This window comes from Lissotriton helveticus, chromosome 1_2 (genome assembly GCF_964261635.1).
Source record: "Lissotriton helveticus chromosome 1_2, aLisHel1.1, whole genome shotgun sequence".
Classification (NCBI taxonomy): Eukaryota; Metazoa; Chordata; class Amphibia; order Caudata; family Salamandridae; genus Lissotriton; species Lissotriton helveticus.
Genome location: NC_136058.1, coordinates 88441423 through 88468418, shown reverse-complemented (window position 1 = coordinate 88468418; position 26996 = coordinate 88441423). Strand labels below are relative to the sequence as shown.

The 26996-nt window shown below is 42.8% G+C and overlaps 1 protein-coding gene across 1 annotated transcript in view; it reads left to right on the top strand.

Annotated features, from left to right (window-relative positions):
• LEPR (leptin receptor) overlaps positions 1-26996 on the top strand; it is a 589765-nt gene that overhangs the window by 502662 nt on the left and 60107 nt on the right. Inside the window, exons 12-14 of the mRNA XM_078668979.1 lie at positions 903-1119; positions 17220-17402; positions 26209-26304. Coding sequence (XP_078525105.1) covers positions 903-1119; positions 17220-17402; positions 26209-26304 — 496 coding nt within the window. The remainder of the gene's footprint in view (positions 1-902; positions 1120-17219; positions 17403-26208; positions 26305-26996) is intronic.

Genomic DNA, 26996 nt, shown 5'->3' with positions numbered 1-26996 from the left:
GCGTCTAGCAGTCACGAACGTGGAAGAGAAGAACCAAAATGGCGGCCGAAAATGAGGAAAGTGGAAAATCACTCAAAAGTCCGTGAAAACATGAGCGCAGGGAGCGGCAAGCATACCTAGCGCCACACGGGATCTTCCGACATCAAATTCCGCCGTTTGTTGAGGAATTCGCCGAGTAAAAGCGGGTCCTTCGTAATCAAGGCGCCGCCGAGGTTGCGGAGCTCAGGTGGGCGCGGCCATCTTGGCTGCCGCGTCGCGCGCTTCCTGTTAATACTGTTTAAACAGGAACTTCTGTAGGAACTGTCCACTGCTTGTGCCATAGCTACCAGAGGTTCAGCAGAGATTCTCTCACAACTATGTTTCGACTTAGCCATATTGTGTTTATTAAGTTGGTTGGGGTCATCCTTAAGTAATGAACTCGATTTCTGACACTGCTAATAAAAAATTAAAAACATTATGCATTAGGTCAATAATGGAAAAACCGAATTCCTCACTAGTTCTGAGCAATGAATACGGATTTGATTTTTTTGTTATATTATACAACATGAAGCATAAATTCTGCCTAACACGTGCATAAATAATTCACAAAGATTCGGAGCAGGTTCTATTTCATGAGTTTTATTTTTAAATGTTTCTGTAGACTGTATCTTATAAAAAGGCAGTTAGCAGTACATCGTATTAAATGGGTGACAAGAGAAAGCTGAAGACCTGTAATAAAACCTGAGCTTTAAACTAGGATACATCTCTGCACATTAATATTTCTCAACTTTCTCTTTTTCAAATTTAAAAAAATTGACATAGTTTTTCAGTGTTCTTCTCTTGTAAGCAACGTTACCTTCTACATACAGGAGCCAATATATTTTGACACATATAAATATACTTCTTGTTGTTCTTTACCACAGCCGTTGATAAAGAAATACTCCTTATGCAGTGTGAGCGGATATGCAGTGGAACATCACACATCAAACAATGCTACGTGGTCAGAGTACATTGGAAATCAGACACAACACACGTTTTCCTGGATTGATCCTGTTCATACTGTTACAGTTCGAGCCATCAATTCAATCGGATCATCTATAAGAAACTTAAATCTGACATTTTCACAACAAATGTCCACAGGTAACACCAAACTAGATTATTGGCTAGATTTAAGAACAACCACTCAGGGATTTTAACTGTGAGGTAGTAAGGAGCTCATGTGACTTTCAACCTAAGCATAAAAACAGACAAGATGTGAAATGTATGTTTTAAGGAAATTGTCAGCTATGGCTGGTCCATTGGGGCTGAGGGGCCATGCCCCCAGCTTTTGCCCCTCACGAACAGTGCCTGTCAGGCTGAACACATGTCATACCCTGTTAATTTTCAGGTCAGGCAGGCAGGAGCCAGACATGTGCTAAATTTGCAGGCTCCTGGCTGCCTTAGCTAAAATTTACTGGGCTGAGGAAGTTACAGCTCCTATGGGCATGACCTCCTCAGCTCAGCAAAGGTCCCTGAGGCCCTCCCCTCAGTATCTAGGGGTAGCATCACTGATTGCATCATACCTGCACACTTCATCACATAGTGGGGTGGGGTCAACAATCTCACTGACCCTATCCCACTCTGAGATGAGGTTGGGACCTAAGGTCACCCGATGAGGGAAGGCATCAGTCCCAAGCCTCCTGGTACCTCTGAGGCAGAGTTGCAGGTAAGTGTGTGTGTGTGTTTTTTTAATTAATGCTTGGTGCATGCGTGCGTGCATGTATGAATGTTTAGTAATGAGTGTTGTGAATGGATGTGTTTGTGTGCATATGTGTGAATACATAGCTGTGAATGTGTATGTGTATGTGTGCATGTGCACGTGTGTACTGTTCATCTGCCCCCCTCCCTCTTAAAATTACGGCCGCCACAGGAAATTGTAGTACATTTCCCAACGTTTCTATGTTTTAAAATAAAACGCACTTTCCTTAATATCCTTATCTACTCTTTAATCTTCTTGACTTGACTCAGACTTTAATTATTGAGAAATATCTGAAATTGATGTAGTGTGTTCAGTAATGTTAAAATATCAATCTACAGGAGTGTGTCAATATGCACTAAGTAAATGCCATAAGAAGAATATGATAAATGATGCCCTATAAAACGTATAGGAAGCGTATGTAAAGAGGAGACCATAGGGAGTTATGTTATATTTATGATATGGTGTGGGATGGATTTTGTTTAGTAAGGTATGTTTTGCAATTTGTATGTAACACACAATGTTCAGTCTGAGGGCGTCTAAATGCTTCTTTACAGAGTGTGAGTCTGCAGTTGTGGTTCTATCTATTGAGGTTGTAAATGGCTGGGCTAGAGTTTAGTTAGTCCTCACAGAACTCCTCAGAAAAGGGACTAATGTGTTGAATAACGCATGGCACTTATGTGCCCGCACATAATTGCCATGCATTATTCAACACATTTGTCCCTTTTCCCTATTCATTTCCCCTTTCCATTTCGAGGGGTTTCATTCTTCATAGGAGTAAATAAGTGCTGAGATACTATTCGTACATGGAAATTAGGCCACCCAGAATCTCCACCCATTTTACTTCTAACTTGTAATCACAGCCATAGGGAGTGAGAAGATGAATGTCCCTTCCTGGCTAACTTGAAGTCGCCAGACATGAAAATGGTACTGAACGTTGCCATCCTGGGATGGCTTTTCATGTAAGGCAGGGGGTGGGCAGAGAAGGACAACTCTCTACTGACATCTGTATCAAAGATGTGGTCAGAGGAGGTCTTAGAAACATGTCCACCCTTAGTTGAGGTAGAAAACACATTTTCACTTTTGGAAGTCCACCTATAATTCAGCACACATAGATATATGACTGTAATGGGGCATTGCAGAGGGGAATCACATTCACGGACAGAACAGGCCTAGAGCCCTTTTTATTTTAGGAGCCCTAACTCTCTTGTGTATGGCATTTGACTATACACAGCAGGGGTCGAGTTGTGTTTAGATGAGTTGTGGGTGATCTGGCAACTTTGTAGTTTCACTAGGCAGTGGGTGGTGGTGACTCCTGAACACTTCCTAACCAATGGGAATAACCCTGCAGCACATCCTGTTTGCCTCACTGCAAACTATCCCACAGTACACTATTCTGAGGCAAATCCAAAATGACAGGACTTTTCTGCAGTGGGATGGAGCTTGTGTGGCTGGCATGTATGTGTTTCGGAAAATGTGCAATCCCTGCATCTTCAGCTATACCACCGTGGTTTTGGACCATTTCACCCACTTACTAGCCTGGTCCTATGCTGGTGACAGATTACATAGGGAACAAAATGCTTCCCTTCCTCAGGTCTCCCTTTATATTGAAGGAGGACCATCAGACTCTTGGCAGATCCAGCCACTGCCGCACCAGCGGTCTGACTGCCTAAATACTACTTGGACAGCTGGACCGCTCTAGGACTGCCGGCTCCGCCTGGGAACTGCTGTTTCGGGAAATGTGCAATCCCTGCATCTTCAGCTATACCACCGTGGTTTTGGACCATTTCACCCACTTACTAGCCTGGTCCTATGCTGGTGACAGATTACATAGGGAACAAAATGCTTCCCTTCCCCAGGTCTCCCTTTATATTGAAGGAGGACTATCAGACTCGTGGCAGATCCAGCCACTGCCGCACCAGCGGTCTGACTGCCTAAATACTACTTGGGCAGCTGAACCACTCTAGGACTGCCGGCTCCGCCTGGGAACTGCTGTTTCGGGAAATGTGCAATCCCTGCATCTTCAGCTATACCACCGTGGTTTTGGACCATTTCACCCACTTACTAGCCTGGTCCTATGCTGGTGACAGATTACATAGGGAACAAAATGCTTCCCTTCCCCAGGTCTCCCTTTATATTGAAGGAGGACCATCAGACTCGTGGCAGATCCAGCCACTGCCGCACCAGCGTTCTGACTGCGTAAATACTACTTGGGCAGCTGGACCGCTCTAGGACTGCAGACTCCGCCTGGGAACTGCTGTTCCCTGGTATTGGAGCGGCGTTCAGAGGCCGCAATATGCTTGCAAGGACTGCTGCAGTCCCAACAATCATATTTTTTTAATACATTTTTAATATTAAATTTAAAAAAAGAGACATCACAAGACATGTACAATAAACATAAAAATAATCCTGTAGCATATCATCAATATGCATGCATAGTCATGAACATAAACTTTCCCATAAATCCAACAAAAAACACAGACACCAAATTATAATACCAAAACACACAAAAAAACACATCCTTCCTGAGTGTTAATTACAAAGTCGTGTTGAAATGATGAAGCATTTTCCTTCCAGTCGACCATATCCTACATCCAGGCCACACACTACTCCCTCCCGTACCGCCTAACTCGCATCGCCCTGCTCAGCCTCAGCTGCCCTTTTCAAAAGAAAGATTCTCAAGGGCTCCTAAATGTCCTTCGGTGTTGAGATTGTAGGTAATTCTTCCGCATATGTCTCAAGGTTATCCTTGCAATAGACCACGTCCTTTATCCAGTGTTCTACTTTTGATATACATCTCCCACCCCACATAATAGCCACTCTCTGCGTAGCCATGTGCAGGGCCAGTAGTACAAATCTCGGATGTATGACATTACAACGCATGCTTTTACCACGCATGCCTTTATAACGCGGTTTTTACATCGCAAACCTTTACAACGCATAGCGTTTTGGGGTGCTGGATAGGGAATAGTTTAATTTACTATTCCAACTCCAGTCCCCGTGGACACTAGGAAAGGTGTTGGATAGTAAATTAAACTTATTCCCTATCCTAGAGCGCCCCCCAACGCAATGCGTTGTAATGGTTTGCGATGTAAAAGTTGCGTCGTAAAGGCACTGCGTGGTAAAAGTTGCGTTGTAAAGGATGTTTCCCACAAATCTCCCACCTACTCCCTTGACGTGGGGCACGCAACACAGCAGGCAAACAAGCAGAGTGCACTGTAGCTCTACGTTTGTCATGGTCTTTAAGTCTCTCGCTACAAGCGCCCAGAACTCAGCCACCCTCCTGCATCCCCAAGCAAGATGCAGAAAGTCAGCGTCCGCCTGCCCACCACGCACACATCAGCCAGACTCACGCAGTCCAAATCTATACAATCGTGCAGGAGTATTATACACCTGGTGTATATATTTAAAATGTATTATACGTAAGTTTTCGTTCATACTAAGTGTACCCGTTAATTCGCACACATACATCCAATCTTTCTCCACTATCGTATCAGGTAAACAGGAATTCCATCTCTCCCTACTTCTGTCCGGCTGACCATTGCATTCTTCCTTAATCAACCTATATAGCAGAGAGATCAGTTTTTTATTAGTGGGAGTAGTAAGCACGAACTGTAGGGACTGCAATGTGGGAGGTTCCAGAGAGTAGGTGTCATAATGGGCCTTAACCGCGTGTCTAAGTCTGTGCATCGCGAATTTGAACAACAACGTTGGATTACTGAAATATTGCAGGGTGTCCAATGTGAGAAACGACCCTTCCGGGGAGATATCCTGCATCAGTTGAAAGCCTGTCTCTTTAAACAGCCACATCAATGGTGCCTCATGGGTCACCGAGAGTGCAGCATGATGTTCTATGCACATGGATGGCGGGTACAACGGGAGCTTACACGCCAGCCGCCCTATTTCCTGCTAGGCAGCTATAGTCATGTCCACTGCATTTATCTCCGCTTTTGGGGTTCCACATGCCCGGTATGTTATCATGCTGTGTAAGGGAACTGGATATACATCCCCCTCCTCTATCGTGACATGTGGAGTAAACACATGCGGTCTTATCCAATAAAACGCATATTGGGCTTGCGCACTCAAATAATAAACATAGAAGTCCGGTGCCCCAAAGCCTCCTTTATCATAATCACTAGTTAGGATCGGCCATTTTACACAGGCATGTTTGCCTCCCCAAACCAACCGGAGCAGAGTCCCTCAGAGAGTGCTAAAGAACTCCTTCGACAGCACAATTGGTATATTAATAAACAAATACAAAAATCGCGGCAGAACCACCATCTTGATTAACACAATACGATCCGCCAATGAAAGCGGTAAGGTTACCCATACATCCACCTGCTGCTCCAATTTGGTGTACACCCTCCCATAATTCTCGCGTATCACCGTATCTGGGTCTCGGTGGACCCAGACTCCAAGATATTTTATTGGGTCCACAGACCATACCAATGGGAAATCCATGTCCGGCTGTACCGTGGACTCCGTCCCAGAGTACGGTTAGACCCAACAAACGACAAAACCTTACATACTCTTGCAGAAGCTGCGCCAAGTACCTGGAAGGTTCACCAACAAAAAGTACCATATCATTAGCATATAATGAAATGGCCACCGGGGCGATAGTTAAAGTTTAGCGCTGTTTCCCTATGTATCTGTCTAATAACGCATGCCAGTGGTTACATTATAATCGCAAAAAGCATTGGAGACAAAGGGCAGCCCTGATGAGTGCCTCTCTTTACATCAAACGGTCTGATGTCAAACCGCCAACACGAACCCTAGCCGATGGATCCGCATATAGCACCCTGATCCACTGTATAAATATAGGCGGAAAACCCATGCTCTGAAAAATAAAAAAATCAAGTCCGCATATGTTTTATAAAATTCCACCGTTAGGCCATCTGGTCAACACAATTCAAATAGAAATACATGCAAACATGTGACAAATATATGTGGAAACCGTCCCCTATCTATATCTGTTCAAACAGACAAGACCAGATCAGCACCCGCCCGCAACTCCATTATAAATCCACCCTTGTTCATTACAAGAACAAAACGATGTCTAAGTCTTCTAGATATGGCGTGGCTGAGGCCTAGTCTTGCAGATATGTTTTGAAAATTTCAGGGCTGACTTCAAGTCTGTGAAAAAGCGCGCTTGCCCCTCGTGGGAAATTTTCAATTTGGCACGGTACAACATCGCATAGGGTACAGAGGCAGTCTGCAGCATCTTCTTCACCGGCACAAACTCCCGCCGCGCCGCCTGCACCGCAGGGGTGTAGTCTGGAAAAAAGTACAGGTTGTCTCCCTTATAATTGATGGGGCTCTTAGCTCTGGCCTCCCACAGAATAGCGTCCCTGTCAGCGTTGTTTAGTAGGTGCGCTATTATCGGGCGCAGCGGCGCCTCCGGTGTAGGTCTGGGGCCCAGGGAACAGTGTGCCCTCTCAACAATCATTACTGTGAATAACACTGAGCCAAACAGTTTGCGCAGCAAGCCATCAATGCATGTCTCCATTTTGGATATGGCGGGCCAATTATATGAAGATTGTTGTGCCTAGAGCGCACTTCCAAATCCTCATTTTTTGCCTGTATGATCTCTAAAACCTTCTCCATCTTTAGAATTTGGGTCCGAGATTCCGCTTGCAAGTCCTGTGTGTCCGATAGTCTGTTTTCCAGGACATCGAGCCTATGCTCATGCTTGTCCATCTTCTTCTTCACCACATTAAAACCAGTCACCAGCACGTCTATTTTGCTGTCTATCGATTTCATCCCAGGGTGTAGTTCTAGCAGGATAGTCCTGGTGTCATCCTCTGAGTCTTCCACTGTCCCTGAAGCACCCTGTGTCCCAGGTTGGTCCCCCATGGTTTCCGTCGCGAGTGTGTTACGCTTATTTTCAAATTGAAGTTTTGGCTCTTTGGGGTCAGTTTTTCCCGTAATGGTGGAGGTATATGAACAGGGTATAGCGCACTGTCTCTGCCTCAGCTCTTCACGTGGTCAAGGCGCCAACGCTCAAATCCGTTTCGTAAGTAGCTCAGCACCCCAGCCGCGTAGTGATATCGCAGCACCCCTCAGCAGCCAGGTGCGTTTAGCAGCCTGCAGGTATGCATGCCATTGTCACTCTCAGGGGTCAGCGTTGTCTTGAGGCAAACCCTCAGCCGACTCCTTCAATCACCACCACCTAGGCAACGGCCAATCAGGCCCCAGAAATCGCCCTCACACAAGATGAGACTATGCTGTTACTATGTTATATCCTGCAGCGCCACAGTCACGGTCAAAGATCTCCACCACAGTTCCCCGCTGTTGTCAAGTAGGAGCACGGCTGCCTTTCCAAGTAGAGTCCTGCCACCAAGTGCTCAGCCCGCACCACCCAGGATGATCCCAGGCCGTGCCAGGCCCTCTGCACATGCCTGGGATATGCATGAAGCCCCCCCCTGCGGCCCAGCAGCACCAGTAGAGCCCTGAACACTCTGGCCCGCAAAAGTAGGCTTGGTCATGTGCCAGGGCATTCAAACTGGCACCTCCACACCACGGGGTGCTAAGCCAGTACAACTTTCCTCGATAAGCAGTGGTGGTACCGCCACACTGCACCCAGCACAGTCAGCCCACCCTGGCCCACCCAGATGCTGCTTATGTGCTATATCAGGCATGTCCAAGCAGGGCCACGCAGCCTGACCCGCACCCGGCACAATAAGCGGCCCACTCCCCACCTACCTCACCTCCACTGGGTCCTCAAGTGCGCCGAGCTCAGCCTCGGGTCAGGGTTCAGGTTGCCCTCCGCAGGGCTCCTCTCGTCCCGCAATGGTGGCTGCAGTCCTCCGGGACTCCCCCGGTCGCAGCCGTATATCGTACCACGCTTATTGTAGCCCCGTCTCAAGTGCAATTTTCAGCCGGCAGAGCGCTGTCCCGCGCAGTGCAGTGTGCCCTCCATCCGGGAGCAGTACAGTGGTCGTCCGCACCGCGCCGTCTACCCCTTTCAGCAGTGTCCACTTACGGCGGGTCCTCAGGCGGGCCCCATTTTCTGAATGGCCGATCAGGGGAGTCAGATGTCGATTCCAGTGGGTTCCTCTGCTCCGACATGCACAAACACTCCCCGATCATGCCAAAGGGGAATAGTCACTGATGAATGTATTTATTTGACGGCACAAGTGACCATAATGCATTGGATTTGACGGATATGCGGGTCTGTTGTGCGGAGCTCCCTCAAAAGGCAGCCATTCCGCCTTGCGCCGTAACCACACCCCCCAGTCCCAACAATCATATTACGAGTTTCCTCTCCTCCAGGGTATCCATGGAGGTTCTTCCTCCATGTAAACCTGGGAGGAGAGAAAACAAAGGGGCCCCTACAGGGCCCCCCTGTGCCTCAACCACATGTGGATACACCACGGGGAGCGAAACATGTGCCCCCCCTTTGCGCCTCACATAGGTTCCTGCATGGCAGGGACTTTCGAGTCCATGGCGTGCAAGAACATTGTAGTGCGGTCCCATTGCAGTGCCTTTTACATAAGTACCGCTGCCTTTTAAAAGAGACACCACCATGCTGTCTGAATGTCAGACTACTCAAAAGTCATAATCTGGCAGGTGGGCTGCAGCAAAGGTGGTGTGGAGGTTTGCACCACCACCCGACTGTTCCACCAAAAAGTCGTAATCAGGTCCTAAATGTCCAGGGGCCCAACCGACTATAGCTCCTGAGCAACTGGGCCAAGTACCCCTTCTGTACTTGGCTGTCAGTGGTAGCTGTGGATGAGCAGTTAAAGGCTCCCTTAGGGGGAAGTGTAGATACAAATTAGTGAACAGGACACATAGCTCAAAGTGCACAACACATTGTTAATAAATCAATGTGCAGTCAAGTACTTGCTTTTATAAGAAAAAGCAATATTTTATTTCTAACTCTACACATGCAAAGAAATAACAACCTTCATTATCAACAACACAATCCCCTTGAAGTCGGGGGCTCTAGCATTTGTCAATCAAATCCCTGTCCTACCCTCTTCCTTGTAACGTGTTTGGGTGATTCCCCATCCAGGGAATGCATACCACCAGACCATTCTCAAAAGTTTGCCTTTGACTCTTTAGAATTGATCAAAAGTGTTTATGATGCTGCAGCACCTTCAGCAGCAAGCCTTCTGTAGCTAACAGGCCCAGTACAAGTCTTACCTGCTCCTGCAGCACGGAAGCATCCAACATTGCGGCGAGTGCCCTGACCAAGGGCACTTGAGATTTTTGTTTTTGCTCAGAGAAGTCGGGCTGCTTGCGGTACACGTAACAGCACTCGGCAGACCCGGGCTCTCTTCCCAAGTGTCACTGCCAGCTTCCCACTGATCAGAGGTGCTACCAGGCTACTAAGATGTTGCCAGTTAATCCCCCCCACACGAGGGTGGGGATGGAAATCCAGTCCCTCAGCTCACGACAGGAGCCCACCTCAGGTTTGATAACATCAGCAGAATCTTTCGCAGTCCTCAGGGGTCAGTCACAGGCAGTTCTCTCACTTAACCCACTGAATTCATCCTCAGTCTTTCCTCAGGCAACAGCCCACATATTTTGGCAACATCAGTACCGGCAGCCTCTCCTGCCATACAAGGTTGTCAAGGCACTTTACAAATCAAGAGCAGACTCCTCTGTTGGTATTGCTCCTACCATGGTGGTTATGAGTTATAGCGCTCAAGAAGTTTCAACGGTGGCCCCCTTGGAAATATAGAGTCACTGCAATGCAGTGGTACATGCTTAGCAAGACCCCATGGTGCTCAGTATATGGCTTAGTCCATAGCAGCCCGCTCCTGGTCACTGGACCCACACTGCACGCGGGCAACGACAGGTCAGTGCACTGTTGTTCCCTCACACCTCACTTAGGGAGTCTTTTCGATAGTGCTCTCCACTGGGCTTCACTCCCTCTAACACTCTCCTTTTCCTCAAAGGGCACTCTGGTCTTGGTAAGGCAGCTGCTGGTGCTCAAGGCTTGAGGCATGGTGGTCCTCTCACACAGGAGGATAACTAGCAGGCCTTGGCCCCCAGTCCCGATCACAGGGAGAATCCTTGGACAGCTTACCTTCTCACAAGCCTGGTTGGCTACTTGGCAGATGACAAATTTTGGGGTCTCAACCTCCCCATTTTTAGTCCTTTTCCAAACTCCATATCTGATTTAAGGCCTGAATCATTGATGTTTTCTGCTGGGATTCTGCTTCTTTTGAAGTGTACATGTTTCCTTCTATTCTTCCCCATTGAAAGGTTGTATGTCAGAGCATGAACGTCTCTGAAGCTGTTTGTCCTACAACACAGTTCATGGGAATGACCAGAGTTCACAACTGGATGTCATCCACAGTAATGTGTGCATCAAAATGTTAATCCTGGGTTCCCAGCCCTTCTCTTTTTGATTCCCTTATCAGCCTAATCTCCTTCTTCAGATGTATCCTGGTCCCTTCCTTGTATTCTAACACTGAATCAAGGACTACCCTTTTGAAGTATAAAGCAGGAGTCTATTCATCCTTTCCTCCAGTGTGTGTCCTACCCAGCTCACAGAAATGCATCAATACACAAATCTGTCTGGATAATTCCTCTACTCCTCATGTCTTCACCAGACAGGAATGGGCTTCCCAAAATGGAATCTGGGGTCCTCCATGTAATGTACCATTGCAGGCACACTTACACACAGTATGCATTTGCAGCAAACATACTGTCCAGCACTCTTACCTCCATGCATTTTGCCACTACAAACACACACAATTAGCATACACTTTCAATCTGTGTGCAATGTTCAGTACTGTAGCCTTTCGTTATCATCCTGGGTTTGCCATTTGCAAACACATACACTTACCATGTATGTGCTCCACAGCACCACATTTCATATATTGTACTTCTCAAAAGCACACATTCAACCTGCACATGCCTTAATTGTGCAATCCACAGCACTATATCTCTCATGCAATATATTCCTTACAGGCATACATACACTCAGCACATGCACTAATCCCACATATACAACACAGTTCTGCTCTATCTCTATACAGTATCCTTTCCCAGGCATCTATACATACAGCACAGAGGCACTACTTGTGTGCTGAACAGCGCTCCACATTCACCTGATGTAGGTCAATGGTGAGTTAAGCACACAGCAGCAGAATTTAAAAAATGTAAGCCTCACCTTCGTGACACGGGGTACAAAAGGACCTGTTCACTCCTACTGATCACTGCACAGTATGCTGTCACCACTATGCTCATACTGCCTACTTCTTAGTGAAGGTGGTAGCCTTCCACCACTTTGACAGTAGTGCTTGGGGTGCCCTTACAGGTCCAAAAAGGCTGCAATCCGCACATTTTTTTTTTTTTTTGTAGAGTTTTATATAGCGCGAACTAGACCCGAACCGAATCAGGTATCAGAGCGCTTTACATAGCACCAGTTACGTTACATGAGGACACACTTTCATTTTAGGCACGGGGAGATTAAGTGATTTGCCCAGAATCACAGGAGGTTTTTGGCATCGTTACCGAGACTCGAATCCAGATCCCCAGGTCCGAGGTCGAGCGCCTTAGCCGTTAGTCCAACCCCTCTCCCCTAATCCGTAGGCCAGTCCTATGGTATGGCACACATACATGATCCGTGTTTGCCTATGACAACAAAAATCAGCATTACGGAGCCAGATTACAGTACAGTTGGCCCTCAGGTAAGGAGCACACATCTTTTACCATGCAGAGTACTTTTCCATCACAACATTATATTAAACATGTTTTATTACTGAAACATCTAGTGTGGTCCACAGTATTATTGCACAATGATCCAGTGGACTCGGAGTTTACAATTGTAAAACACACTTCATTGAAGTCAATCGTCCATGGGTGGGTAGTGTGAGTGTGTTTGCATGTGTGTGTGCATGTGTTTGTGTGTGTGTGTGTGTGTATTATAATTCAGAATATAAATGTATATCCAGTTCTATATTCATCCTTAAAATATTTCCCCATTAAAATGTATTATAATAAGTAAATGCTTTCAGCCAAATTTACAACCCCAAACCTGACTCTGAAAAATGCACCCTTTCTAAAATGTGCCCTCAACACTGGTAGTCTGCCTACAACATTAAATTAAAACAACATTTTGCAGTAAAGAAAGGGACTTTTATAATTTTGTTCTCTAAAACCATGAGGTTGTCCCCAGTCAATGTATACCAATCTTCTTCTAAACACATATGCTTATATAAAGGCATTCCAGGTCAAAATAATTTACTGTGGCCTTTACAAGCTACTCTAACTAACCCTTGCAGTGTTGCTCTTTGAGTTACATTTTTGGTATATACTCTTCAGATTTAATCTGTGGATTGTTTGGCCACTATATCACTCGGAGGTAAAATGGCAGTGGCGCAGGAGCGCAACAAGGATTATGCTAAGCAGGGACTGGCGTAGTCCCACTCAGCATATTTTGACTTCCTGGACCGCCAGCATTTTCATGGCAAAGCCCCGCATAAAAAAAGGCTGGTAGTGCAAGAACAAAGGGGGCCCTACAGGGCCTTCATTCTCCCTGCCATGGTGACACATTCAGGGGGGTACAACATGTGACACCTTGTCTGTATTACCCCAGTTCCAGCACAGCATGGACATCAATGTCCATGCCATGCTGGAACTTTTTGGCCGTTCCCATTGCAGTGACTATTTTACAGGCAGCGCCATGGGAAAGGACAAAGGACCACCAACTGTATATTAGGAGTTGAACTAGTGTAACACAAGTTCAACTCGTAATAAGGCCATTGGTCCAGCGGAGCCAGCATTGCGTCCCTGCACCAAACTCATAATCAGGCCCTTAGATTTCAGAGAGATAAAATTTACTATTTCCACTCCAATAACTGCAACAATTGGGAAAGTGTTGGATTGCGGAAAGGTAACATTTTCTATTCATACTGCAATAGGTGCAACAGTCGGGTAAGTGTTGGATTGCAAAGGGTAAGACTTTACTATTCCTACTCCACTGAGTGTAACAGTAGGGAAAGTGTCGGTTTGCAGAAGGGTAACATTTACTGTTCCCACTCCAATTAGTGCAAAAGTTGGGGAAGTCTTGAATTGCAGAGAGATAACATTTTGTTTTCCCTCTCCAATGAGTGCAACAGTAAAGGTAGTGTTGGATAGCGGAGGAATACAATTGAATATTCCCACTCAGATGAGTGCAAAAGTAGGAAAATGTTGTATTGCAGAGGGATATAATGTAATATTTTCACTCTAGTCAGTGCAACAGTAGGAAAGTGTTGGATCGCATAGGGGTCAAATGTACTATTACCACTCCAATAGGTGCAACAGTAGGGAGAGTGCTGGATTGTGAAGGAGTAGAATGTACAAGTCCCACTCCACTTAGTGTAACAGTAGGGAAACTGTTGATTTGCGGAGGGATAACATGTACTATTCCCATTCCAATGAGTGCAAAGTTAGGAAAAGGGTTGGATTGTGGAGGGGTAAAATTTAATATTCACACTCCAGTCAGTGCAACAGTAGGGAAAGTATTGGTTCGTCACTTGCGGTCCGACCGCCATCTGCTGCTGCGTTCCGACTGACGCATTACAATGTGTGCAGTCAGAGGAAGCAGTCAGAGGAACCATCCAACGCTTTCCAAGGTTCTCATGGAGACCATTGGTGCATCAGAAACACTGCATAATTGCCATCGGGAATATGATGTCAGTTTCCAACAGCCATTCCATGCCGGCCTTTCAGACTTGGAAAGGCTGTCAAAAAGCTAAATTGGGGGCCCCTAGCAGGGCCCCCTGCCCTGCTGGCTCTGCGCATTTGGGCCTTCCCCTTAAACATCCCTGCACCGTGAGGTGCCCGCCATATGGTGCAAGGATGTTTGAAAACATAAATTTTTCAATGGAAGCTTGTGCTGAGGGCCTTTTCATGCCGCTGCACTAGTTTCCATTGAAAAATGGATGTTTCCATTTTTCAAAATGGATGTTTCCGGCCCAGTTTATCAGGTTATGTTAAATAGACTGCAAGACGATTTAAGTCTTGTTGAACAAAAATGGCAAAGCACATTGGAAATTGATAAAATAGATATGACTAGAGCTATAGAATTGTCAATTAACGTTTTTTAACGGGTCTTTGAAAAGTCAACACTTTATGTCTATTTTCGATCTATATTACACCCCGCCAAATTGGCAAAATGGAAATCCATAAGTGGTGCTAAGTGTAATCGGTGTGGATGTATGGACACCGATGCAGCTCATATGTTCTTTAAATGCACTAGATTGTGTCAATTTATTAGGGATATTCAGTTTTTTCTAAATGTTAGATTGGAGCTCCGCTTGAAATTATCTGCAGAAATGGTCATTTTGGGTGTGCAGGCTTATCAAGTCAGAATTAGAACGGAAGCAGAGGAAGGTTTTATATTTATCTGTATGTCAATTTTTCGTTTGTGTATTACCTCTCAATGGTTAGATGCACATCAACCACTTTTTAACAATTGGCAATCTAGATTATTATTTATATATTACCTGGAGCTAGCTGCATATAAATTGAAGGGGGTAAAGAAAAAGCTGTTTGGGATGAATGTATAGGCTCCGCTATCAAAATGGATTTGAAATTCCTGATTATTGGTATAACCTTTGTGTCTATTATGATGAAATATAATGAATTGTTTATGTGATGGTTTTTTTTCTTTTTTTTCCTCTTTTGCTATGTATAAACTAAATTTGGGCTCAGCTGTAATTAAGACTGCTTGCTGACAAAAAAATATATATATATAAAAAAAAAATGGATGTTTCCGACTACCCTATGGGTGGTTACATCTAAATAATGCAGTCAGAACCACTGACATAAGGTTGGGCAGTTCCTAATCTGCAACAATGTCGACATTGTAATTAGCTCCTTAATATTAATTAAAATCAAACTACTTTCCACCCTGTGCTCCTCTGTGTCCCACAACCCACTCATAAAATGTGTATTTAAGAATGTTTTTTTAACACTATTAACATATTTAATATTAATTAACAATTAATTATTAAATTATTGAAATTAAATTAATTCCCACCCAGTACCCCTATAAACCCGATAACCTGCACATACAATTTAAATTAACAACATGAATTGCACTATGAACATCCTTAATTATTAATTTAAAAATATTACTAATTACAAATTAATAATTGATTTATTAAAATGTAATTACTTCCTACCCTGGGCCCCTAAACACTCACAACCTGCTACGGTACTAAAAATAACAAAAATTACTTACATTAAATTGAATAACTACTAAAAAATGTACAAATACAATAAACAACACAAACAATAATTATACAACATAATTACATCATATACATATAAAATACATACCAAAATATCTAACAAGAATTAAGAAAACTATATTATAAGCTACATTTTTGTAATGGATGTTAATGACTTCGATACCAAGCAACAGAAATTTAAAAATCACTGTTATTCTATGGAGTGCTGTAGACACGGACATAAGCATCCGTGGTCTACTGGTGAAGATATAAGTTGGGAAATGTCTGGTGGGTTACCCCAATCAGGTTTTTTGCCTGTAAACGTACTCTTTTTATTGGAGATCAGATTCCCCCGGCAGGAAAAGGCAAAGAGCTGTGATTCTGCAGTCCTGCTGAAACTTTTAGCTATGCTGCCTAAAGGTCTTAGAAGAAAAAAACTTGAAATCATGGGGGTTATCATAAAAACTTGCAAACCTGGATTCATCAGAATTCACCAATAACAGCTTCTCCTGGCTACCTTGGAAAGCTAGCTCACAAAGACATTAAAAAATCCACTCAGTAAAAAGATGACTACCAACCCTCTGACTGTCATGAGTGGTCATTTCAGGACAAGGTGGCACATACACCATGCTATGAGCCATGCTATGAGAGAGACAGCATTGAGGTGCACTGGCTGTTTCGTCTACAAATTCATATATTTCAATATTACAAAATATCTTATCATGCTTATACCACTATTAGGAATTCACCTCAAAGGTGACTAAGCATGACAAACCATGGGAAAACCATGCAGTCTCTATTTGATCTTTTTTGTAATTAATGATGTTGTAATACATTACACACAGAAATGGTTACATCAATTTTATAAGAGGGGAGTAAGCCAAGAGGAAGTCATGCCTACTTACAGAACTATCTTTGCAAATAGGACTCTAGTTATGCTAATGTAATATGACATAGGATGGATAATATCACATTGTATCAGCAATGGCAAAGGGATCATACCAGTAACCAAGATAAAATGTTTGCCCTGTGGCCAAGAAATGTGTTCAACATTTTGGTTTTCAAGGTGAAACAATGTTGATCCTCATATTTTAATTTATTATCTGAGCTTGAAATTTGTTGCGGAAAGAACTAAGTGCATTGGCAAACGGCTATTCACTTTATTATTATTTTTAAAGCACACCCATGCTTTTATTAGAAGCCAAATATATCTATGTATTCTTTGCAGAAGATCATAACATTCTGTGTATCATTTTGACCATCACCTTTTTAAATCAAAATGACTGCAATTGGCATAAGCTAAATTTGTTTTGTTTATGTTTTTTAAGTGAGCATTGTGCATTCGCTCATGGCGTATCTCATAAACAACAGTTGTGCAGCCCTCTTCTGGACTACTGTTCCTGGAGCTAAGGACCTAAGATCTTATGTGATCGAATGGGAAAACCTCAGTCAAGAAAAGAGAATGCAGTGGATATCTGTGCCTCCGGACATCAGCAGATATTATATAAATGGTGAGTTATGTATCTGATTTGTTTGTGTAATTCCTTTGCATTCAAGCAGTGGTGAACACCGGTGAGATTGCGCTGTGCATACTCACAAAAAGATGTCATTGTAGTTCTGTTGCAACATCCTACATTTGGACCCGAGTTCAAACCTTTCCCCCCCAGTGATTGGATCCATATTAGTTGCCAACAGGCTATTTGAAGGCATCATTTATTACTAAAGTAACAGCAAATAAAACAGTATCCTTCTACAACACATTAAGTTCCATAATTTTCCAGAGATAGCGTGACTTAGAAAGTGGCACTCAATTAAGGAAATTGTTCTCTCTATGATATCCAGCAATCAAAGATATTTTTTGAAACCTCCATGGTCACCTCATTGTGATGCAATGTGTGTAAAATAAAGTGCCAGGGAAGCTGAAATCAGAGAACTCTGCTATATATGTGATGACCTGCTCATTGTGCAGAATGCTCCTGATGGCATTAATCAAGAGTTCTGATAAACCCTTAGTACATATTCAAAATCTGTGTGAATGTTTTTCCCCACTTTGAGATGCTAGAAGAGGGTTGAGACAAATATATTATTAACAACAATACAGTAATAAATAATGTACACAAATGGAAAGTAAAATCCACAATACAAAAATTATATTACAGCATTTTATTTGAACAGTCAAAATGAACCAATGTTTTCCTGGTATGACACCGTAAATTTACAATTTTAGGAAATCAACTTATAAGACTTTCATTGAGACTGATAGAGTTAGGATCTGGGGGTCTGTCATAGATTTTAATTAGATATTAATACTGATTAGAGGTCATGTTTTTGTGATGTGGCTGATGGCTGTGCTCAATAAGAATCCATGCTTTTAGGAACCATATATAGGCCTCTCCTATGAGGAGAGAAATGCGGTCCATGTGTTTATAAACATGGCCATCTGGGCTGCTCATCTATAGAGGATATGTTATAGGAAGCCATGTTATACATTTCAGTCATCTATTCCCCATGTGTAGGTGGGTCTGGGGAGTACCAGTGTATCAGTAAGCACACTTTAGCAATGGCAAGAGCAGTTAACTACCACTGTTTATGACACAGGATAGTATCTGGCTTATCAGAAGCACTATGTAACAAGGTTAGCTTGTCAGAAGGCATAAAGCTATATTCTGTCTAACTGATCAGTGTGTCCAATATTGTTTTCTAGTTTTCTAGTATTGATCAATACTTGGACAAGACTATAATATGTGTGAGTTAGTCCCAGCAATTTCTGTCTGGCTGGGATGCAGCAAGCCAGACAGAATCCACAGTCCTAGATAGGATGAATATAATACACTTGTCCAATAACCTGCGCCCACCCTTCGGTAGCTTGGCACAGAGCAGTCAGGCTTGTCCTCATGGTCAAAGTGTGAAGCATTGGCACAACCCCCACTTGCAGCAGACTGTGTACACTACAAGAACACTCCACACTGCATGTATAAAACACCGGTCTTTGTATTACACACTCATTGAAACAAAACAATATACACATTGGATATAAACTTTGCAGTTGTATTCATTAGACAAACTCTTCCATTATAATCAAAACTGCATGAACATACATGTACTAGTCTTACTAGTCATAGGCATTATATATTATTTTAACTACTAATACCAACAGGTAGGAACTCGAGGAAGGAAAGTTAGCCTTCAATTCCCATTGTACATCAAAAGGGAAAAATGTTCAACTTGACATCATTATGAAAAGGCGAGAATGGCAGATTCCTTATGGCTTAACTCCAGCAGAGAGAAGCAGAGATGGCAGCCCCAGTCATAACTGATGCATAGGGAATTTTCAGAGTTCACTTACTCCGTTATCCCCTCAGCCTTGTAAGCAACATACACCCATGTGCATACTTTCTTGAGGTATTCACGATCCAAGCAATCCCTTGCGCATCAAATGCAACAGAAACAAATATGCAGGCTATTCAGAGATATTCCACTTTCCTGCTAAGAACTTTTGCGTAAAACACAACATTCTCATCATTGCATACCCCATACAGTTGTAATGGTCAAGAAATCACAGGCTTGGTCTACGCCTCATGACCAAGCCCCTCATCCACTCCAATTACAACAGCCAATGATACCCGCTGACGGCACTTTGATTGAATTGACGGGACCAACTAAAGTTGATAGAAACAGTTACGTGTTCTCCACCATCCAGATTAGGTCCTCAGGGACCCAGCAGCACCATTATGAGTGCAGGATCACTCGAGTCCAGTCACTGTATTCTCACAATAGAGTACCTTGTGGCGTGGGTCCTGGGAGCGGGAGCCGGCTACCTCGGACTGAGGCCGAGATATCAGGCAATGTCTTCCTCCCAATATGTAGGTCGGAGACAGTCTAGGCTGCCAGCTTGGGTCCCATGGACTCAACAAACTTCCCCCACCATTCCTCGGACACTACATGCTACATAGTGCAAGCCAGCACCGGTTTCCTGCAAGACCGGAAGCAAGACCCTGGCCCTTGGAATGCAGGTGCCATATCCACCCCCTTGTTACCATCGCAGGAAGGCCGCTTAGAGTCAGTGGTCTACAGTGTCCCTTGAGCCCCTACTTTATGGTGATCTTATAAGTTATGCACAGATGTAGCTGTCCACCCAGCTGTGGATTAGAGACAGGTGGACAGGCACACAGAGCCACAAGCACAGAAATACCCACTCTCCCAAAGTGGTATTTCCACCGTAGTAGTGTAGAATCCGCTCGCACCACCAGAGAGGGCTCGCCGTTAATAACTGATCAATATCAAACACTATGCTGCCACTCTTCTACACATAGGAAATACAGCTCAAAAGCCTTTCCACAGATCCCTCATGCCAATGCAATGCAAGAAGCAGGCTCTACCGTACTGTACCGTACTGAACACACAATCCAGTGCCATTCACTACCAATGCATGTAGTGCAACGACGCAAATGCCCTACCTCTACTCAACCCTGCACCCTGTCCCCAAAGAGTACTTCGCTATAGCAAGAGAAATGTGGAACCTTGGCAAGTAGCTTTCTAAATGCCTAGCCAAGTAACAGTAACCTGCACATACAGGCCCCGTCATGTCATGGCAAACCTGCGGCATGTTTGAAGAGCTACTTCTGTGGATGACACAGCCAGTGCTGCAGGCCTACGGAGGAGCATTTGAGGCACATGCCCTAGGTGTATGTTTTACCCCTTGACATGGGACTTACAGCTAACTCAAGTCAGCCAATCGTGTATACACTAATCACCAGTATGTATATGACAAGCACAGCGCTTTGTCACTGAATAGCAGTGTCAAAAGTGCTCAATGTCCTAAGGCTAGCACATAGAACCGCGGAAAATCGGGTGGGACAAAAGCAAAAAGTCGAGGGAAAGCACCATAGAAAGGGCCTTTTCCAACAGTGTGGCAGATCACATTTGGACTAAGTCCATCTCCTACATAAGGAGTTGCTAGCGTTAGTGTTTGCCAAGTAGCATTTTTAAAGTATATCCTAATGATTGATCCCTGTATCACATGATGATGTAATTTAGGACCACTCAGCTGTGTTAAATTTCTGAACAAGGAGCTTTTGCAACATAGAGACCCCTTTAGCGATTTGAAAAAAGGTTTCACCTTAATAGGCTTTTATGCAGTGCAGATATTACTCGCTAGTTTTGGTCTCATCTACTTAGATATTCTCAAATATCGGGAAGTCAGATAAATCACATGGAGTTTCTCTCATTCGGCTTTTATGACAGTATGTGAGTTCGATAAGTCATTACTGTTGGCGTCTAGTCAGGTTATATTAACCTTCTAATAAGCTAAATGGTTTCAATTCTCCATTTGTAATCTGCTGGTCCAGTGTGTATGTAGAACTTCATCTGTCAGATAAATAGTACATTCTCATTATGGAAACCAGTATTGACCTCGAGAAGAACAAGATTCTGAAGATAAGGTTTCACCTTCGAATGCTTATGGACCGATTTCCATATCCATATTCCCATTTGAGTTATTGGGTTACTAGACAACAGAGATGATGCTTTTGAAGCACTTAGTAAAGATTATATATTCCACTAACCCATGTTGAGGTTTTCTTAGCCAGGGGTATCAGAGTTGCTATCTGTGATAGATTTATGCCTGATATTAAGACTCAGCATAGATCAGTATGCAGGAGGCCTAGCCTGCCAAAGTGTGTGTATGTTAATAATTTAGAAGTCTTCAAACAAGGTATCACGTTTCCTCAAATAAAGCATTTGATATACCTGTCTTTGTCATATAGATTTTGAATTGTTGCTCTCTATGGTAGCATGCCTAGGATATTATTAAAATGTGTGGTACTATGAATATCGCAATCATCTGCATCCTACCCCAAAGTAACAATTATAGTTGGGACCAACATCAGTAATCATTGGGTGTAAATTACTGTGTATCATGCGCACCAGCACTGTATTGATTAGAATGCCCAAGTATGTAACTTTCTCTTTTCTTTACTTAAAGTTGTAACCTGTGATGGGTTCAGAAATGCTGGTTCTGGACATAGGAAATGCCTTTCTGTTTCCCCTGTTCATTCTGTAACAGCAAATAAAGAAAATGTGCTAATGATGCTCAGAAGATTTGGTAGTGAGCCACGTTCTGTTACGATGAGCATAGTATACTACCTTTTTTGATTCCCCTGTGGCTTGTGAACATCCACTATTGTTTTGCACTGCTGATGGCAATAGTGGTTTTATGGTCAGTGGCAATAATGGGTGGGTAATGTGCTTCCTTAGCTTGTGCCACAATTATTAAAAAAGGTGTCAGATAAGAAGCCTCTGTAGATAACGTGAGTCATTGAAGCATTGAACAGCCTTCACAACTTTTGATTGACATCACACCCAGGCCTTCTTCTTTAAGTCTACCAAACATGTAGTTCCATCAATCCTGTCAAGTACCTTTCCGAAGTCAAGGGACATGGCTAGCAGTTCATCTTGAAGTTCCTGATATGCCATAGGAGGTGGGACCGTGCTGTACATGATATTGTTCCATGCTGCAAGGGACAAACACCACCTGTGTGGTGAACTTGAAATGGTGTTACGTTCCTGTTCGTCAATATCTTTGCCAGTATTGTGACATCCATGTTCATCAATCGATCCTTTACTTGTGAATGATGACAGTGTATCAGAATATTTTGCCTCTGTTTAAACTCAATAGTGGACAGCCACCATCTGCGCTGTTCAATTTTGCAAAATTCACCAAGAAATCATTCTCTGACATGACTCTACTTTAGGGTAAATAAGTAATGATTCCTTTTATTGAAATATTAAAATGCTCCATGATTTTTCAGGTACCTTGCATTAACAGTAGGAGTTTTAGACCATTACGTTCTTCCATCTCCAGTATACCTCTTGTTTCTGAACTGTACAATCCCCTGTGGTAGTCAGCAAATCTTTCTGAGATTTCTTGTGGGACAACTCTGAAAATTCCCTATGCATCAGTTATGACTGGGGCTGCCATCTCTGCTTCTCTCTTCTGGAGTTAAGCCATAAGGAATCTGACATTTTCTCCTTTTTCATAACGATGTCAGGGTGAACATTTTTCCCCTAGGTTTGCTTTCTACAGTTTCTACCTGTTGGTATTAGTGGGTAATTTAATATATAATGCCTATGACTAGTAAGACTAGTACATGTATGTCCATGCTGTTTTGATTCTAAGGGAAGAGTTTGTATAATTATTAGAACTGTAAAGTTTATATCCAATGTGTATATTGTTTTGATTTCAATGAGTGTGTAATACAAAGACCGGTGTTTTATACATGCAGTGTGCAGTGTTTTTGTCGTGTTCACAGTCTGCTGCACGTGGGGGTTGTGCCAATGCTTCACACTTTGACAATGAGGATAAGCTGTTGGTATTAGTGGGTAATTTAATATGTGTGTTTTTGCATCTTAATGATTCATTCTTGGTCAACCTTTTCCAATTTCTTCCTATTTTAGATGTGCTTATTCTCACAGAATCAGTGGGTATGTGACAGAGACTCTGCTTTAATCTAAATAGTTCTGGAAATTATCTTTTTATAATTCTCTTTTCTACTAGTATCCCATATTTAGAGATGTTCATACACCACTGTTAGATGCTCTGCTAAATTTCTCTTACAACTTTAATGCTGTGGTCTGAATGGGCTCAGTATTTTGCACTCAGCGAGGCAAGAGATACATGAGTAAGAGGATAGAAAATAATTCAGCAAGGAATCATCTACATGTAATAGGTCTAGGAAGTGAGTGCCCCTTGGGGATAAGGTGGTTTCTAGAAGTATATTCTTCATTGTTTGTGATTTTCTAAACTTGGTTATCAGCACCAAGACCATTTTAGTCTCTGTTGTTAATGAAACTGGATTGTCTAGGATGGTCAAGGAGAGATTGCCCTGCTCTTTTTAGACCCCTTTGCCACATTGGACATGGTGACACGTGTGATTCTCCTGGATCATCTAAATTCTGCTGGGATTCAAAACACAGTGCTACACTGGCTCTCTTCTTTTCTGACAAACAGAACTCAAGCGGTTTCCCTCCATCACTTCTGTTGGTCTTTTAAATCCACTTCCTGTGGAGTACCTTGGGGCTTTGTCCTGAACCTTATGGTCTTTAGGATTTATGTTTCCCCTCTGGCTACCCTGATTCAGACTTTTGTCTTGAGGTTTAACACCTATGCCATTAGCATGCCACTTAGATTGAGTCAGAATTTCAACTCTTCTTCTTCATCAAAAATAATTCCAATTCTCTGACTGTTAAGGTCATACCATTTTGGGTGTAATACTATTCTTGACACTTAAATTCAGACAAAATAGAGGTTCTTCTATATGGTAAAACCTCCGTACTTGGCTCTCCTTCTGTCTCCACTTCTTCTGTCCTCAATTTGGGGATTCTCATGGCCACCAATTATACTTATCAAGTTACATTAGCAAGCAACTTGCTTTTTTCTGTTCAAAATTCTACTCAAGGTCCTTCCTTTTCTTCCCTCACACTCTTTAAAATCATTAGCGCAGGTTCCAATAATCTATTTTCTAAATTACTTCTATTCCCTAAAGATAGCACTCCAGAAAATGTCTGTATCCAGACTCCAACACATTCAGAATGTGGTAGTCAGGCTGACACGTTGCCTGAATCAGGCTTTTTATTCTCAAGCCCAGTCTTTAAAGTTTCTGGGGCATATTATCAAGGACGGGCGATTCCTATTGTAAGCCCATGTTAGATGTCTTCACATCTAACATGGGCTTCGATAGGAATTCATAGAGCATATTATCAAGCCCATTATCACCGCTTTATCGACAGTTTCCTGCCGATAAAAGCGGCGATAATGTATCGCCCGTCCTTGATAATATGCCCCTCTGTGTCTTTAACTTAAATCTGTCTATGACCCTTCTCTTCTGTATCGACAAAGTGTGTTCTTTTGTGAAACCATGCACAAGTTCTTTGTTCCACTTACACTGTTCTCCTCATGGTACCAAGATTTAAACATTCATGTTCCAGTGACAACAACTGTTAGGGCTAAGGGCTGGAAGAGACTCCCTCTTGTGCAAAGAAAACCTTTCTTCTTCAAAAAGTTTTTGCAGTCAGCACCTATCCTAGTGTGGGGAGCTCTGAATCTCGCCAGCAGAGCACCCTGCAAATACATCATTCATTCATTAAACATGTATTTCTTCTGCTAGTCTGATCAGTTTCCAGAATTGTAAAATGTTAGTTATTCTGAGCTTTGAAAATCATTTACATAATGGGTTAATCATTGTTATTGTGCATGCAGCACTGTACTCAATGCGGAAACAAGAAGTACATGAAGTACAAAACAACATAGTTTGAACTAGTCTAAGGTGCTGTCTTATTTTTCTAGGATCTAAAAACAGGGCGAATTATTGTTCCTCATCCTTTCTCACTGCAAACTTTCTTATATCATTGGATTGTCCTTGGTGGCTTACATTTTAACTGCTATATTTTCAGATTTTTAAGGGAATAAAAATTATTTGAACATTACACTATATCTGACTTTCACCCCTCCCCCACCCACAAGATAGGAATGTATTTTCTTAAGACACAACCATCCCATGACTGTTCCTTTTCCACTCCCGCATACATTTGACACATTGGAAACACCTTCTACCTTAATTTAACATTTTGAACGCTCTCTGATAGAGGGATATATTTTACCTCTGTATGACCTGTGCCTATATTTGAATTCTCGGAAAACGCTAAATTAACGGTAACTAATTTAAAGTAATATAGTATCTTTTAAATCACATTTTTCAATAACATAATGTATTATTTTTCAGATATAAGATTAGTACTATTAGTACTTTAATTTTTATGTACCTGGAGGAGAGTATAATGTTCGATTTTATGTTTCAAATCTGTTGGGTGTCGTCCAAACACTGACTCGTAAAACAAAAATAAAAAATAAATAAAACAGAACGTTAAAGTAACTTCTGCAAGTCCCAGGAGCCTAGAAATATGTCTTTAGGCATTGAGTGCGGCTGCTCTACCTTCCAGCCAGTTGGAGATCATGATTTTTGCCAATAGTAAACGATGACAAAAATGTGCCTTGCTGTATGAAGTAAAAGAGTTAGAACTGCAGTTGATATTATGCAATTTTAAAAGAAAAACATAATTATAAATCGAGTGTGGATGAAATGAAAGGGGGTGGAGCTCGAAACAATGTATATTATAGTAAGGAATTACAAGGGTGTGATCGTGTCCATATTTGCAAGTTTTTCAATTATTGATATAAAGGAAATATTCTTTGTAAATCTGTGTTGTACTTTATGCCTGAGACATTTAAGTATAGAACGTAATCTTATCCTTTTATTTTAGATCACTTTATAGCTGTTGAGAAGTACCGGTTTACTCTGTATCCAGTACTAGGAGAAGGGATTTGTAAACCTAAATCAACAGATAGATTCAGCACAGGTAAATATAATAGATGTTTTGTGCCTTACCACTTGCAAAACGTTCTCATTGTTTGTGTTACAATATTTGAGCAATTATTTACATGAAAAGCAAGTTATTTTCTAATGTGTTCTGATTACTGGGATTGCGTTTAATGCAAAACATATGTCGGTGATGCTTGGAAGGGCTAGTGTGCATTTGGAATGCAGACGTGCCTCCTTGGATGGCTTGTTAGCTGTGCTCTTGGTTTAGTTTCCAATAGACACCGGCTCAGACCTGAAATCTGCTATTGCATGTGATACTAATTGGCAACCTAGTTTGTAAGACTGAGATGAGATGCTTAGCAAAATGGATCCGTATGGAAAATGAATTGTCCTCTTGGTCCTCTGTGGTGCTATCCCTCGAGGCGTCTTGAAGCGCGTTTGGCGGGATGCTGCGGAATGCGTGCAGTTGAGATGGAAGCGCGGGTCTTGAGCTTTGTATATAGATGGATGATTTCTGGTTCCCGTGCTGTCAGCTTGGCACCCATCACAGAACACTAAGCGTCTTGAGAAAAAAGATGAAGTGGCAATTGACCAATTGCTTGTTTTGCCTTCTTAAAGCAGATTCCTCGAATCTCATGTGAGTCATACAGTGCAGTGTTAAAGTACATTGATTAAAAGAGCCCCTCTCATTATTCTCAGGTACAGTTCTTCGCATAGAGCTTTACGATT